Source organism: Rattus norvegicus, chromosome 9 (genome assembly GCF_021556685.1).
Source record: "Rattus norvegicus strain SHRSP/BbbUtx chromosome 9, alternate assembly SHRSP_T2T, whole genome shotgun sequence".
Classification (NCBI taxonomy): Eukaryota; Metazoa; Chordata; class Mammalia; order Rodentia; family Muridae; genus Rattus; species Rattus norvegicus.
The window spans coordinates 41,600,709-41,618,679 of NC_141542.1; the positions used below are offsets into that span (position 1 = coordinate 41,600,709).

The following is a 17,971-nucleotide window of genomic DNA, read 5'->3' on the forward strand; positions in this document are numbered from 1 at the left end:
CAGCTTTGTAAAGAAACATACTCTAGACAGGATTTCCTTTCACTAGTGGCACACTTCTAAGGATTCATTCTCTCCATGAATGTCAGCTAAAACCGTTATTAAAAAAAATGAAATATCCCTAGAACAAAACCGTATAACCACCGGATTCACATGAAGATGACCTAGTGGAGACAAGCTGGACCTCACCTTACCGACAAGCTATCAAATCTGTTATGTTTAAACAGTGAGGCCTCCAAGGAAGGAGATGCCAAGTAGTGCTTCAAAGCTTCGGACCACAATCAAACACAGCATCCTTTTCAACAGAAGCAGAAGCTCATCTGAATATGCTCATGGATGCTGACATCAACATTTAATCATCTCCTCACTCATCCAGGAAGAGGGGGAGATCAGTTACTACTGTACTTTAATGTGTTCAACCAAATCACCATATTACAAAAATAGCAAGCTGCCATAATAAAAAATAAGGCTCCTCTATCCAGCACCAGATAGCATCATTTTACTTTCAAGCCTAGAAATTGCACACTTGTATATAAACCAACCGAAGATGAGGATTGAGAGTTCATCTTGGTGGATTTTTCCTTTGATGAATAGGAAGTGTCCTTCCTTATCTTTTTTTTGATGACTTTTAATTGAAAATTGATTTTATTTGATATTAGAATGGCTACTCCAGCTTGCTTCTTCTGACCATTTGCTTGGAAAGTTGTTTTCCAGCCTTTCACTCTGAGGTAGTGTCTGTCTTTGTCTCTGAGGTGTGTTTCCTGTAGGCAGCAGAATGCAGGGTCCTCATTGCGTATCCAGTTTGTTAATCTATGTCTTTTTATTGGGGAGTTGAGGCCATTGATATTGAGAGATATTAAGGAATAATGATTATTGCTTCCTGTTATATTCATATTTGGATGTGAGGTTATGTTTGTGTGCTTTCATTCTCCTTGTTTTGTTGCCAAGACGATTAGTTTCTTGCTTCTTCTAGGGTATAGCTTGCCTCCTTATGTTGGGCTTTACCCTTTATTATCCTTTGTAGTGCTGGATTTGTAGAAAGATATTGTGTAAATTTGGTTTTGTCATGGAATATCTTGGTTTCTCCATCTATGTTAATTGAGAGTTTTGCAGGATACAGTAACCTGGGCTGGCATTTGTGTTCTCTTAGGGTCTGTATGACATCTGTCCAGGATCTTCTGGCCTTCATAGTTTCTGGCGAAAAGTCTGGTGTGATTCTGATAGGTCTGCCTTTATATGTTACTTGACCTTTTTCCCTTACTGCTTTTAATATTCTTTCTTTATTTTGTGCGTTTGGTGTTTTGACAATTATGTGACGGGAGGTGTTTCTTTTCTGGTCCAATCTATTTGGAGTTCTGTAGGCTTCTTGTATGCCTATGGGTATCTCTTTTTTTAGGTTAGGGAAGTTTTCTTCTATGATTTTGTTGAAGATATTTTCTGGTCCTTTGAGCTGGGAGTCTTCACTCTCTTCTATACCTATTATCCTTAGGTTTGATCTTCTCATTGAGTCCTGGATTTCCTGTATGTTTTGGACCAGTAGCTTTTTCCGCTTTACATTATCTTTGACAGTTGAGTCAATGATTTCTATGGAATCTTCTGCTCCCGAGATTCTCTCTTCCATCTCTTGTATTCTGTTGGTGAAGCTTGTATCTACAGCTCCTTGTCTTTTCTTTTGATTTTCTATGTCCAGGGTTATTTCCATGTGTTCTTTCTTGATTGCTTCTATTTCCATTTTTAATTCCTTCAACTGTTTGATTGTGTTTTCCTGGAATTCTTTCAGGGATTTTTGCGATTCCTCTCTGTAGGCTTCTACTTGTTCTCTAAGGGAGTTCTTTATGTCTTTCTTGAAGTCCTCCAGCATCATGATCAAATATGATTTTGAAACTAGATCTTGCTTTTCTGGTGTGTTTGGATATTCAGTGTTTGCTTTGGTGGGAGAATTGGGCTCCGATGATGCCATGTAGTCTTGGTTTCTGTTGCTTGGGTTCCTGCGCTTGCCTCTCGCCATCAGATTATCTCTAGTGTTACTTTGTTCTGCTATTTCTGACCGTGGCTAGACTGTCCTATAAGCCTGTGTGTCAGGAGTGCTGTAGACCTGTTTTCCTGTTTTCTTTCAGCCAGTTATGGGGACAGAGTGTTCTGCTTTCGGGCGTGTAGTTTTTCCTCTCTACAGGTCTTCAGCTGTTCCTGTGGGCCTGTGTCTTGAGTTCACCAGGCAGGTTTCTTGCAGGGGAAAAGTTGGTCCTACCTGTGGTTCCAAGGCTCAAGTTTGCTCGTGGGGTACTGCCTAAGTCCTCTCCGCGGCGGCAGCAACCGGGAAGATCTGCGCCGCTCTTTCCGGGAGCCTCCGTGCACCAGGGTTCCAGATGGCGTCCGGTGTTTTCCTCTGGCGTCTGGATGTGCACAGAGTGCAGTCTCTTTTGGTTTCCCAGGCGTGTCCGCCTCTCTGAAGGTTCAGCCCTCCCTCCCACGGGATTTGGGTGCAGAGAACTGTTTATCCGGTCTGTTTCCTTCAGGTTCTGGCGGTGTCTCAGGCGCAGGGATCCTGCCGCTCCTGGGCCCTCCCCTTCGGGAACCCAGAGGCCTTATACAGTTGCCTCTTGGGCCAGGGATGTGGGCAGGGGTGGGCAGTGTTTGTGGTCTCCTCCGCTCTGCAGCCTCAGGAGTGCCCACCTGATCAGGCGGTGAGGTCTCTCTCCCACGGGGTTTGGGAGCAGAGAGCTGCTGCGGGCCGGGATCCGCGGGTCTCATTTCATTTTCTTAGTGACAACAGTAATGGATGCTGTGAGCCAGTCACACTTTTGTCATCACACACACACACCTTTTTTCTGTATAGAGATGAGTTCAGATTAGGGACAAGGGTTAGTTGATGACTGAATGAACCCATGGAGTACTTGACCTCTTAGTATCAGCAATATTCAAATTTGCTGTTTGTCTGGATCAATGAATAAAAATTCTTCTGATTAAGTAAGATAATGGCACTATATTAGAACTGAAGTTCGCAGACACTTTGCTTTGTTCTAGAATGTTCCACAGTAAAATTTTGATATTTTATGCTTGAGTCAGAATCTTAGAACAAGTTAACTGTGGGGATGAGTGCTGATTCTGAATGCAGGACTTTGGAGACATCTTTTTTCTTTTGTAAATCAAGGACAGTGATTCTTAAAAAGCTGAACCTACAGAAAGACCAGTAACACTCATGGCCAATATCACGTATGAAAAAATAAAGCCATTCTGTCCTTTGCTGCATGCTAACAACTGTTCTGAGTGACAGGCTGAAAATCACAATTCTCAAGCAATAATAGAAATAATCAAATTATCTATAAAGGAAATGCACACATACACACAAAAATATTTCATAAAAATATCAGAATAAATGACTGCCTTCTTCATTGTCACAGCTGATGAATCTGATCTGTTCCCTTTGGCATCACGTGACGGGAAGGTGCCAATGCTCAGGTCTGCACACTGACTAGTGACTCCTGCATATCCCAGTCTCTCTGAGGGGAGGGGCATTCAGAGTACCATCAGCACTTACATCTCAATGCTTTCTAATGATAATCTGTTATTAACAAAAACAGGAGAATTTGTCCATTTTTATTTTCTCTAACTATTTTGCCCACATGTATAGATGTATATACTACACTTGTGCCTGATGAGGCCACCAAGGGCCAGATGAGGGTCTATGATTCTCTCAAACAAGTTACAAATGTCTGTGAGCTGCTGTGCTGGTGCGAATGAGGAATACCACCTGGGTCAGCAAGAACCCTTAACCTGTGGGCATCTCTCCAGCCCTGGCTCGGTCTTTTCTGACTTTGTGAGGACAAGGCATTTCATCCTTTTAGATGAATGTTCGACATCTTTAGTCAACAGGGAAATGCAAATCAGTAGCATTCCAATATATAAACCAAAAAGAAATCAGGCAAACAGCACTTTTCACACTAGCATAAAAAATAAATTATTGGGATCACTAACCAAACAAATCTAAGAATTTTATAATAAAAACTTTAAGACACTGAGAAAAATTTGAGGATGACACCAGAAGACAGAAAGATCTCCCATGTTTATGGATCAATAGGATTAATATAGTAAAGATGGTCATCCTACCAAAAGCAATCTACAGATCAAATGCAATCGCCATAAAAATTCCAACACAATTCTTTAGAGAAATTGAAGTGAAAAATTTAAACTTCACATGGTAACTTAGGATAGCTAAAACAGTCCATAGTAATAATAACAATAACACCACCACCAGCATCAACATGCTGGACGTACCACAATCCCTGATCTTAAGCTGTACTGCAGAGCTATGGTAATAAGTATGGTGTCAGCATCAAAACAGACGCACTGACCAACTGGGATAGAATTAAAGATCCAGACATACGTCCACACACCTATGGAAACCTGATTTGTGAGAAAGAAGTCGGAAATACACACAGGAGAGGCCAGTGGCCAGTATCTTCAAGTGATGTTGACCAAAATGGATGGCTGCATCTGAAAGAACTCAAATAGATCCCTATCTATCATCTTGGGTAAAACTCAACTCTGATGGATCTCAGACCTCAGTACAAGAGCAGATACCCTGAATCCAATAGGAGAGAAAGAGGCGAATAGGCTTGAACCACTGGCACAGGACAGGACACTTTGAACAGAGCACATAGCACAGGCACTCAGATAGACAACTGATAAACCATCTCAGGAAACAGAAAAGCTGCTGTATGGCGAAGAACATGCTACAGAGTAAGAAAAAGACCTTTATCCACTATGCTGCTGTCACATGCTAATATCTAAAGTGATAAGGAACTAAGATAAGAACATCAAGGAGAAAAGTAACAATTAAAAATGGGGTTCAGAACTAAATAGAGAGTTCTTAAAAGAGGAAACACATATAGCCTAGAAACAAAGAAATGTTCCCCATCTTTAGTCAACAGGGAGATGCAAATCAAAACTATTTTGAGATTTCATGTTACCCCAGGGAGAATGACCAAGATCAATAAGACAAATGACAGTACATGGTAGTGAGGATGTGGGGAAATCAGAGCACTCATACACTGCTGTTGAGAGTGAACATGTGTGCAGTCACTATGGAAATCAGTGCAGGCAATATTCAGGAAGCTGGGAATAGACCTGCATCAAGATCAGCTGTATCACTCTTGAATACCAAGATGCTTGATGTACCAAGGATGCTTCATCCTACCAAACGGTCATTTGCTTACCCATGTTTATTGCTGGTCTCTTCAAAAAAGCCAGAAAATATACAGATCAGATATCCATCAGTGGATGAATGGATAAATAAAATGTTTTCATAGTGAAGTATTATTCAGCTCTCAAAGAGAAATGAAATTCATGGGTAAATCAACGTAGCTATATATATTAAAAAAAGTTATCCTGAGTGAAGTAACCCAGACCCCAAGAGACAAGTACTGATGTTTCCTCTTAAATGTAAATCTTAGTTTTTAAGCTTCAGTGTGTGCTACAATCCACATAAACACAGAGGTTAGGTACTTAGGAAGGTACCAGGCAAGAGAAGATCCCCCAAGGGTCAACCGAATACAGTGTCAGAGAGAGATAAGGGAGAAACTACAATGCAAGACTAAGGAGGAAGGGGATGGAAGAGAAGAGCTAAGACAGGAACATGGGAAGGAACAGCACAGACTGAAGACCATTTCAAATACAAAGGGGAAACACGCTGCAGAAGCTCTGCAGAGCACATTAACAGAAACAGTCGAACTGAGCCACTGAGCAATGCCCCAACTGGGTATCTGCTGCTACCAAGTAAAACCTCCAGCGTCAGAAGGGGGTTAGATCTTGCTGAGTCATTCACCAAGTCCTACACACCACAGGCTATTGCCAAGGCTACTGGATGCCCTCCCTCCATAACCTGAGGTAAGGCCCTACTGTTGAAGACTACACTTACATATGTCATCAGACACAGAGAGGCTGAGCTGGTACCAACCTAGAAGCTTCACCTCTACTGATTATCGTTCGCGGTATTTTAAGGTATTCTGCACGCTACCAGAGAAAGAAAAGCATCAATATCTCCCAGTTACAAACCCTGCAACCCACAACCACAACCTGGTGCAAGGCACACTTGTGCAATCATGGCACAAATGTGTGGAGTAAGCACCACTTTCTGTTTGAATTTAAGGCTCACTCCTTGTTAGAACCAATACCTGCCACTGCTGAAGTGGTTGAGAACTGAGATTAGATAGGTCCTGAGACTAAGGGAAACCCTACTATTCTGCAGACATTTTGCTATATGCACAGATTGGCACCTCACTCAAACCTTCTTGAGGGAATTAACATAGATGCCCACAACTGGACAGTGTGCAGAGTGAGGCTTTGGAGCACTCGGTCAGTAATAAGATGTCTACATCAAACCCCAACCCTCAGTTTTCAGGGATCTCTGTGGAAGAGAATGATTCTACAAGCCAAAAGTGATGGATGCCACTTGGAGTTAAGCAAACAATATTTGCAAGACAGGACTGATGCACCTAAGAAATCAGAGACTGTGACAGAACACATGAGCCTACAGATTCAAGCTAGATGGGAGCCCCATTGCTGAGAGGACACAATGGACACAGGCACTCTTTCCCCTCTAGTCAAGAAGCTCTATGTAGGTGATACCTGCTGACAAGAGGAAACCTTTCTACAGCAGAGTCCAACTGATATTAAACACAGTTCAGGGCAAGCCCCAGGCCCAGGAGCAGTCAGCCAACACAACAAACTCGAGTTCTTTGGTTTGTACTTTTTATTTTGTTTTGTTTTTTTGGGTGTGGTGTCTTATGTTTTTGCTTGTTCTGATGTTCATTTCTGTGTTTTTGCAGTTTGGTTTTACGTTTTTAAAGAAAGAGGAAAAAGAACATATAGTTGGGTGAGCAGGGAGATGGGAAATATCTGGGAGGAGTTGGAGGGAAAAACTTGATTTAAAAAAGAAAGATGAAACATTATAGCACCCTGTCAGAAAGTACAATTTCTGACATTTTAAAAACATACTTAACAGCCAAGAAACAAGAAAGAAAATTATATGGCAGTTTATAAAAAGGGGCTGAAGGTTGGAAGGCTGTGGTGGGGGACAGCTAGAAGATCACAGAGATGGACAAGGAGAGATGGTGCTGAGATATACTGACTAATATGGTCCTGAGACAGCTGGTCAGGTACATGTGCTTGCTGATCCGGCCAGAGCACGTGAATTCAACCCCAAACCTACATGGAGGTGGAAGGACACAATCCCACAACGTTGTCCTCAGACTTTCAACTGTATGTTGTGGCATGCATGTGTCCAACCTGCGCGCACGCACGCACGCACGCACACACACACACACACACACACACACACACACACACACGAAATTTAAAGTTCTATACAGTTTGTAAAAAACACAATTTCTATGAAGAAATTAACAATTAAGAATAGCATTATTTCTTTCCAAAATTATGCCAGAATGATATATTTCCATCACCAGAACGACGCCTGACAATCTGTTCTTTCACAAGCCTACCTTCTAAACTGTTGCTACGTACTCACCCGCTTTATTACTAAGTTTATATAAAAATGTTTGGCGAGGGTCTGAATGATCTCGACATGTCAGCTGTAAAAGAGAGCCTGATTTTTTCCATTTCTGCATAAACCAGAGACCTAGAAAGTTGAATATTATATGTGAGCACATATAGGAAGGTAATAATACATAAGTTATTAATGTTAATATATATTCATTTAAAAATAACATTTAATAACTAACATTTTGTTGGTTAATAAAAATTTATTTGCCAAGTACTTCTACTCTCTGATAAACATATTTACACAAGTAATTTAATGGTGTTTTCTGGAGGCTTCTGTAATAACAAAATATATATTAATATACAAAGAGCAACCATGGGATGATTGTATCTTTAAAAATCCTACTTAAAGGTATAAAACAAACAGAAGAAAACTTTAACCACAGGTCCAAATGTCTATTCACTGAACTTTCAGTGTAAAGGTAGTTCCAAGGAAGGCACAGAAGACTAATTTAAACAGCACATGGAATAAACGATTTATCAACATCTTCTAGGGACAATTTGAAATCACTGGTTGGAAATGAGTACAAAAGAATGGAATGATTCATCAATTAAATTTTAAATATATTTTTACAGTGGGAATCTGACTAAGCTATCATATTAAAAAAATTCAAGGGAAAAATTAAACCAAACCTATAGGCAAACCCAGGACTTGTCATATCTCAATAAACTTTTTATATTGGTTTGGCACTATGACACATAACCTTTAACTCTAAAGTTATACTTCCTTATATTTTTGGATTTTTTTTTTAGTTTTCTGAGTATGAACGTTTGCCTGCATATAGGTGTGTCTGTTCGAAGTCCCTAGTCCTGAGCGGGAAACCATGTGGGTGCTGAGAATCACACCTGCATCTGCAAGAGCAACTAATACCCTGAAGTGCCGAGCCGTCTCTCCAGTCCCTCCGCCATGCTTTGTTGATTAAAGCTCAGAAAGCTGGGCAGCTAGCTAGTAGGGAAGATCCTTAAGTAACTGTGATAACAATATTTTTATTAAACTACTTCATGTATACAACAAAACAGAAAAAATGAGCTTTATTTTTTACAAAACTTTAGGTACGTGACAAATTTGCTCTCTATATAATAGCAAAAAACTCTAGAAGAATCCGCCTAGGTCACATTTTATACAGAAGAATGAACTTTTTACCTGTATTGACAAGAGCACTGCTGTTGTAGAGTGTACCAAGGTGAGGTCCAGAAAGAGAGAGAAAGGTATGAAGTTTGCTGAGGTAATATTTAAACCTTGGCCTTGTAAGCACTGAACGGATTATTAAATTGCCTAATGAATGTCCGATAAAGCTGTAAAAAAGAAACAGAAAGATGTATGTATCACACAATATTCATTTTAAAGAGACAAACCAACAAAAACTTCATGAAAAAACCTCGAACCTGATACATAAGAGATTTTGTAATATTAAGAATTTTGAGATTGTTCTTAAATTATAGTTTAATACTTGAAATAATTTAACTTATAAAGAATAAAAATATAAGAACCGAATCTCAATTATTATGATAAAACATTTGATAAACCTATCATAATTAGTAACTTTATAGAAATAAATATATTTAAGAATACTTGGAGGGCTGGATAGGTCATAGATGGCTTAGCTTAACTGCTGAGTTAAAGTGTTTGCTGCTCTTGGAGAGGAGCCTGGTTCAGATCCCAGTAACTTCACTACAGGTTACGAATATCTGCACCTCCAGTCCATGGGGATCTGATGCTCTCTTCCAGCCTTCATGGTTATTTATACGCATACATATGACACACATATTCATGAAGATAAAGCATGTATATACACTATATAATTCATTAAAAAGTCATATAACTAGGTCAAAATTTTTCCTTTTTAGGTATACATCCAAATTATTTGTTAAGCCTCAAATATAACAATGAAATTGTACATATAAAAGATGAGATAACTTTTAAGAAATTATCTATTTGCTGCTCCTAAGCTGTCGAGAGTCTAAAATTATCGGATGAGGAGGTAGTGTAGTTGCTGAAGCGCTTGCTTAGGAAGCTTGAGGACCGGAGCTCAATTATCAAAACTCACATCTAAGAGACAACGCTAGGAATAAAATCCTTGGAAACCAAATGATGGAACGGGAACTGAGTCTGGCTAATTGTCCTGGAGTCACCCCATGTATGCTGGGTGCTATGGTATTACCCCCCAGCTCCCTAAAAGAAACACAGAGCAAATACATTTTATGAAAGGAAGGAAGGGAGGGAGGGAGGGAAGAAGGGAGAGAGAGAGAGAGAGAGAGAGAGAGAGAGAGAGAGAGAGAGAGAGAGAGGTGCAGCTTCCTTGTAATCCCGGTGCTGGAGAGGTAGGCCAGGTGGACTTGTGGGATGTGCTTGCCAGGTAACCACTCTGGTCTACTTGGTGAGGTCAAAGCCTGCCTCCAAAACAAGGTAGACAGCACCTGAGGACTGACACCGCGGCTGTCCTCTAGTCTCTATGTGTGTCTGAATATACATGTTGCGCATGCACACATACACCCCAAAAACTTTAAGGAAAAAATAATTTAAAATGTTAACCAACATGTATGTATCTGACAGTTACAATGTGTTGGTTCAAAACATGTTCATAATGTATCATCACCAAATCAGGGTAGTCAGCATTTGCATCTCCTCAAGCAGCCACCATTTCAATCTGCTGGAAATTTCTGGCTTTCCTGATTACTGTACATGAAATTAAACTGTTTTCAAGGCACAGGGATAATATCTGCTCCTACTAACCTAGTTTCTGTCCCTAAAGTTTATTCTGAATACTTTATACAATAAAACAATTTTTCCTCAAAGGCAAGTGCATGTGTACATGTTTCTGTGCACACACATACAGGTACATATATGTTGCATATACGTGTAAAGGCCAGAGATTGACATCAACTATCTTCTTTTACTGTTTTCCATTTTATGTCGTGAAACAGGGTCTCTCAATGAACTCAGAGCTCACGAACTGACTAGACAGACTGGCCAGCAAGTTCCAGGATTCACTTACTTGTCTCTGGTCCCCAGCAGTAGACTGACAGATGTGGACCATCATGTCTGGCTTTTACATCGTGTGGGATCTGAACTTGGCTCTTTATTATTGCATATCAAGAAACAAAGCAATTTACCAACTGAGCCAATCTTCCTAGCTCTAAAATATAGTTAAAGGTTCTTACATTTCACTATATTAAAATAAATTATTTTGTGTATGTATGTATGTGTGTGTGTATGTGGGTATGTATGTGTGTGTATGCATGTATATGTATGTATGAGTGTGTATGTATGATGTGTGTGTGTGTGTATGTATGTATGTATGTATGTATGTATGTATGTATGTGCCACAGTGTGCATGTGGAAGTCAGAGGACAACACATGGATGTTGGTTCTCTCCATTGGACGACTTGGCTATAAGCTTTGTTATCAGCTGGGTTACCTTTCCAGCCCCGGATCCTAGGCTGCAGATTAGGTTAACTGCACTACAGACTGTTTTGTTCTTTAAGTCACAGAGATATAAAAATAGACTTTGTAATAATATAAGTTACCTTATTTTTGAGACTGTTAAACTATATATCTGAATATACTGTATGATCTCATCCAAAAGGCGATCAGTCATGCAGTCAAAATCAGCAAAAGTATCATTCTAAAAAAGAGGAAAACATATTATATACTAAAATATGTACCATAACACGAGAAACTGGATACAATCATATATTTTAAGTTTGGGTGTTATCACTGCAGTTGAGTTCAGGCGAGTCAGTGACTGTAGTACTCATTATATTAATATGGACATAGTTTCAAGGAAAGAGTCTCTGTGTCTGTAGTAGCCCTTGCTTCGTTTAGCTATGTCTTAGGCTAGCAGTATTAAACACAGGGCCTCATCTAATGGCTCAGTTAATACAACTTTTGTACAGAAATATGAACTCTAAAATGTTTTATGCACAAAGCGAACTCCTAAGTCAGAATGTCTGTCCTTTATGAACTCATGGTAAATCTCACTGAATTCATAAGACTTTATAAGACCACAAGCATTTTGTAGCAAGAAAAATGTAGGAACTGGCACAAGAATCTTGGCCAGATAACACTGCCTTATTGTACCTGGTTTCTCTCAGACATTAGGAAATCAACTCTTCCCCCAGGCAGTCCCAATTCAATGTATGTTTTCACTAGTCGGAGATCTGCACTGTTCCCTAGAAAATGAAAAGTGATGTTTAAACATGAGGAGGAAAAGGTGTCCCGTACACTACCATGCATTTTCACAGCTTTTGGAAACATGAAGTTCATGTCTTAATCCACTTGCTGACTGACAGACAATATGTTGTGTCAAAGACTTTCCAGCGGATATCCTCACAGTTGAGTTCTTAAGAGGTTGTGGTTCACTCTCTACCAAGCAGCACAGCCCTTTAGAGACTAACTGGACCTGACAGCAGTCAACTATAGCAGTGATAGCCCTCTATCACTGCCTTAGGTGACCACGTAACAAATCTCAAATGCAATTTAGATTTAGATTTAGTCTGTTGCCTTTCCTTTGGTGGCTACAGTTTAATAATCACTAACTATTGTCAGTAGGTATATCTAAAGAGATAAAATATACAGATATAAAATGTAGACCATCCTTAAAACTAGATCTTTCTGATTCTTTTAGTTTGCTAGGAATATAGACATGCTATTATCAGGTGTTCATTTTATTTTACCCTTCTAATATTTAATGTTTGATATTCCATAATCAATGTATTGAGATATACCTTTTTATTCCTAATTTTAAAATGAACACCTCCAATTTTCACTAATAAGTCTAAGTCTTATATGGCTTAGAAGTAAATCCAAGTAATCACAGCGATGGGCTAGAGCGTAGTTCTACTTCATACCTAATGTTTGCTTCATAGCTCATACTCACTGGGAATGGTTCTTGTATCGCACCAATAATTCATACTAATTTACTTACGTACTGTACTTTAAATAAATTTCTTTCTATTTATTGCTGTATTCTGGACATGGAAGAGGTTATAATAATTTAGTATTAATGCTACAACCTAGAGTTTTATTTATTATATCAAGTAGTCTGTTTAGGAGAGTGTTGGTATGATGTTGTTACCAGATTTGGTACCATAGTTGTAATAACCAAAGAATGGGCTGCACTCCATCATTTTTCCATTATTCTGAACCAACTTATGTGACACGAGGACATCTGTGTTGTGAAATTTTCAATGAAGAAAATCTGCCAGAAAATTCTATTGTCAAATAGTCTTGTTTTGCAGATAATTCTTTGACTTCACATTATTTGAAGATAGGATTAAAAGGTTGGTATTGAAGGTGTTTTATTTCTAGAAGAGTCTTTTAAAAAATCTTTATTTAATATTTTTATATCCCACAAATAGTTTGTTGTAGAATTAGAGTACTATCCCATAGTCATCTAGAAATAGCTGGGTATTTTTCTGTCAGCTTCTCAGACTAGAAGGGAGAATCTGCTGAGTAACCCGGCTGTTGTCATGAAGTCACAGCATGATTTTAGTGATGCCTAAAATTAGTAAGGACACCAGTTACCCCCAATCTGTAAGGAATAAGAAGCAAGGTAAACGAGAATAGGAAACTATTTAGGGACAGTCCTGAGGTTATAGTTGATAAAATCACCAAGAATTCAGAAAAAAAATTAAAATTGAAACATTTAAATGAGTGTCAGATCATCATATAGATATATATCTAAATATCATATAGAAATATCATTTAATATTTATATTAAGTAAATTTGTCAAATTTACCTAAAAAAGAACAAAAATCAAAATCTAATATTACATTTAGTAAAGCACATTTGTGTTTCAAAATGTGATATCAATTAACTTTAGTGATTCACCATTTTTTGATTTCAAAGATGATGGAAAATTTTATGTTCTATTTGGAAAAGCTACTGAGTTGCCATGGCGGGTGTCAACGGCTGCCACGTACCGTCCAGACCATGGACACAGACAATGAGGTGCACGCCGTCCTCAGAACCCTCCTCCTCTTCCATGCTGAAGTACGGTGCTGAGGACGCCAGCAGAGGAACGTCACTGTACATGAAACCAGGAAGTTTAAGTTGCTTCAATTCTTCTTTTGCCTGAAGGAAGCTGAAGTGAAGCAGTACAGAAAATAGTCTTTACTAAAGATCGGTCACTCTTTATTTTTAGAAACAAAAAGAGAACAGAGTGAATTCGGAGAAGTGCAGGAAAAGAAGATCAGCAATGTTTGTAAAAGTCATGACAGCACGTGGGGCCATCATGATTTTATCAAAGGGTAACTATTTTGGGAACACTGAAGCCTGAGGCAACTTTAAAGTAGCCCTATAAACTTGAACCTGACTAAGACAGTGTAAGAAGTGGTTTATGCTTTCTCTAAAATTTGCTATTACATGCCTAGAATAACTAAAAGTACTGGGAAATGGCAACCGGCATTTCTCATGTATCAAACTCTCCCTTCTTTGTCTCTTACAACGTAAAAACGACAAGAGAGAAAGGCTGTCATATCAGGCACAGCTGTGCGCACGGTACTGCAGCAGGGTGGGCATTTGCATTTCTCTCTAACACACCCACGAGGTGCAGCAGCACGAGAGGCATAGCTGGAATGGGTAGTATACGGTTATTTGGCATGATAATAAATCTAACCCGAAGACTGCACGCCACAACTGCTCCTTAACATGACCCCACTGGGCTGAAATCAAGTGGAATGGACGGAGCGGAGGAATAGTAGCCTCTGCGGTCCATACTGGACAGAGACGCAGAGACTGAGAGGAACCCAAAAGTGTCGTCAGTTTTGTTTGATCCTGAAACAGGGTCTGTCTATGTGGCCACGGTTGTTCCTGGGAGGCAGGCTGGCCTTGAAGTCATAAAAGACCTGCCTGACACTTCTGAGTGTGGAGTTAAAGATATATGCTATTATGTCAAGCTAGTATGTAAGTTTTCAAATCTAAGACTGTTAGCACATTATTGCTTTAGGCTTTATAGATAATCCAGAGTAATCTGTTACTGTGAAACTCTACTGCACACATGCCTGACTCATCACCCCACAGATAATGATTTGGTCTAGGGTGAAATAGAAGATCTTAGGAAACCATGCACACAGCTCAATCTATACATCAAACAACTGACTTAAGCAAGGCAACTGACTAGGGGCTGGTAGGTTTAAGGACTTCCCTTCAGTTGTGTCATTCACCTTCTTGACATTGCCCATATGTACCACCTGTACACTGGCTCTTCTCTGAAGTTACAAGGGAGAAATGATGGGCTGATAAAAGCAGAGTTTATGCTTAGCTACCATACACTTCTTACACAAAACTGCTGGAAAAAAAAACCACCAAAACAGATGTAGCCTACACAAGAGGATCATTTGGAAGCAGACTTCCAAAGGTATACTGTGCCCATTTCGCCAGTTTTAACAAACAATCAAAGAAGCATGTTTTATTAGAGGAAACAAGATTCCACCTTTTGGCACTGTATCTGATGTTCCAGATAAACGCTCAGCACACAATACTGAGTTCCATTACTTACGCGTGTATTTGAGGTTTTGGTGAATTTTCATACCAGGAGGTTGAAGAAGTGAAGTTGTAAGAAATGCTGCTTGGCTGCTTTGTAATGGCATCAACTTTACTTCGAGAAGAATATTTAACACAAGGAGACTCTCGTGGAGCAGATGGGAAGGACAAACAGGCAGACGTACAAACAGCAGGAACAGTTACAGCGGCCCTCAGATAGTCGCTGCTTAGGTTTTCAGACAGTTCATGTCTTTGTCCTCCTAGCTCATCCGCCCTTACACAGTGAACACTTACTGCCCCATCTGTAGCTGGAAAGTCCGTTTCCTCATGATACCCGTTTTGAACCATTTCTTGATCGTCCTGCATCCCCTCTTTGCCCTGTTCCTGCTGAAGATCATCAATCCCTTTGTCACAGGTTTCCTGAGAGCTAACTAGGCTGTGGTAGGTAACAGCACATGCATCAGAAACATCTGTATTGCTCTGAGATCCAAAATAATCTTCCACAAGCCCTTGTTTTACCACATCGGTACTACTGGAAAGAGAGTCGTCACCTGTACTCAGAGGGTGACTTTCCACAACAGGGCCTTCTGAACATATTTGTTTGTGATTTAATGGCTCACTGCTTTTTCCTTCCACAGTTCTATCTTCACTGAGCTCTGCATCGGTGCAAACAGAACCTGAAACCACACAAGGAGAACCTAAGCAAATCAGTTTTGAATTTAGTGTTGGCACTGTTTCCACGGAGTTGATACTAGATGTACTATGGCTCTGGGAGCCTGTAAAGACGGTGTCCAAGTGAGGTTTGGAGCCCCAGTGACTTCTTACACCACTGGAAGCATCTTCCCCGGAGAGAATGAGCTGTAATGGGTCCTCACTGCTTAAATCTAAGGAATGCATTGCTAACGTATCATTGTCCAAATGCCCTGAAAAGACAACACATTGTTGTTGCAAAATAACACTTGACTTTTTGGTATCATCCCACTTTGGCAGACTGGTTGTTCCTGGATGGAGTACAGTTTTACTGTCACTTAGCTGGCAGTCAGCTACAGCACATCTCTTACAGTCGTCATCAGGTGACAGCTCATCATCAGAAGGCAGGGAGTTTATTGACGTCAAAGACGACTGCTGTATTTCACTTAGAGCACTTGTGCTCTCGGTGCAATGACTTCCTAACGAAAGTTTTACATTGTGATCAGGCTTCATCAAAAGCTGAGGAAATAATCTTTCATTATTGCAAGGACCTGGTCCTTGGAGAGTTTCAAAGGCTATTTCCGGATTGGGATGTGTTGCAAAAGAACTTGGTTCACTTTCAACACCTGAATCTGAAAATCTAGAGGAGGCATACGCGGCATTACTATCTGGTAATTTAATTGTGTCACCACTTACTACAACATGATATTCTTTTGTAGAAGGAGCAGGTAGATTACTTCTGAATTTAGTTAATGATTCTTCAGTACAACGACATTTTGCTTCCTGTAAAGCATCCTTTTCAAGTGGTAGATCTATAGACTTAGATTTATCATTAGAGTCTAAGGCCTCAAAATCAGGCAGTAAATTATTGACAAATAGTTCATCTTCTTGAAGCTCTGTCCAAGGTCCTATCTTAACAGTTACTTTTTCTTCACTGAAAGACTCTTCACTACTGGGCTTGACTTCAAGTGTTCTAACTCCCGAAGATGGGGCTGTCTGGCAGTCAAGGCAATCATTTGATGGACTTCTAGATGCCAGCTTGTGCTCCGTATCTGGGATATCACTATCGTCTTGGGAAATACCAAGTTTACCTGAAATGGACAAATTTGCACAAAGATTTAGGCTGCCAGAGTTCAAGAGAGCGGACTGGTCTGGGTGCATAGTTTCAGTATCTGGAGACTTGTGTTCAGCTCTGTCTGTATCAGCTGACAAAGAGCTAGCTTCCTTTTGACTTGGCTGTCTGATGTAGGTCTTTGGGTCAAAATTATCTCTACACATTGTGGGATCCAGACCTTCCTTCTGACTATATGAAGGATTGCCTTCAAAGCATTTAGTGAGATCACTTGATGCTGTATTTTTCAAACATTTGTAGCTTACTAAAACCACAGAATCTTTAGAGTTCTGTTTTATTAACTTTTTTGTGGTTTCTGGTTTCATTGTTTTCATGAGCTTAGTGACCTTAACCTTGGATTTATTTGATTCTTCATTCTTTCCTTTTAGAGATTTTGTTAGCTGCTTTTCACCTTCTGTATAGCAATTACTGGAGGCAACAGCAGGTCTGACCTTCAACTCTGGGCTAGAAAGTCCTGCTACAGAGCTTTCTTCCGTCTCATGTTTATCCACTTTACTGGCCTCTGATATCTGAAGACTCTGAATTCCCATCCAGGGCGCATCTAAGTCTTTTATTCAAAGAAAAAAGATTCAAGTTTACAAGTGTGAGAACTCAAAGGATCAAAACTACTTTTTCTAACTATAACTTTCTACTTTCCTCAAAAGTAAATGAAACTAGAGGGGAAAATAATTTACTACTAGGGGATGGTTTCATGTATATTTGGAAGAATATACTGAAATTGACATACAGAGCTTATGTATTTTAGTTAGATTATACTTACCTTCAATAACTGAATCTAAATACCTATCTTCAAAGATTATAGGTAATGAATTGAGATCTCCATCTAATTCACTACATTCAATAGGTAGGGGTGGAAGAGAACTGCAGAAGGAAGTATTTTTGATAGCGGTGCACATCTGTAGATGACTCTGAGCACTGAAAAATATTCTTAAGTCAGATGGTAGTGAAAAAAGAATTACACCCACCTCCATTCTATCCTGTTCTCTGCCCCACCAGTTCTTTTTTTCTTTTTTTTTTTTTTTTTGGTTCTTTTTTTTCGGAGCTGGGGACCGAACCCAGGGCCTTGCGCTTCCTAGGCAAGCGCTCTACCACTGAGCTAAATCCC

At 39.7% G+C, this 17,971-nt stretch overlaps 1 protein-coding gene across 7 annotated transcripts in view; it reads right to left on the minus strand.

Annotated features, from left to right (window-relative positions):
* The window catches only part of Fam135a (family with sequence similarity 135, member A), an 80,893-nt gene that overhangs the window by 5,247 nt on the left and 57,675 nt on the right, over positions 1-17,971 (minus strand). For 3 of the 7 annotated variants that reach the window (NM_001134597.2, XM_087567039.1, XM_087567035.1), the window contains 7 exon segments: positions 7,526-7,636; positions 8,702-8,853; positions 11,086-11,183; positions 11,639-11,730; positions 13,484-13,644; positions 15,061-17,413; positions 17,627-17,781. In NM_001134597.2, coding sequence (NP_001128069.2) covers positions 7,526-7,636; positions 8,702-8,853; positions 11,086-11,183; positions 11,639-11,730; positions 13,484-13,644; positions 15,061-17,413; positions 17,627-17,781 — 3,122 coding nt within the window. 7 annotated transcript variants of the gene reach the window in all.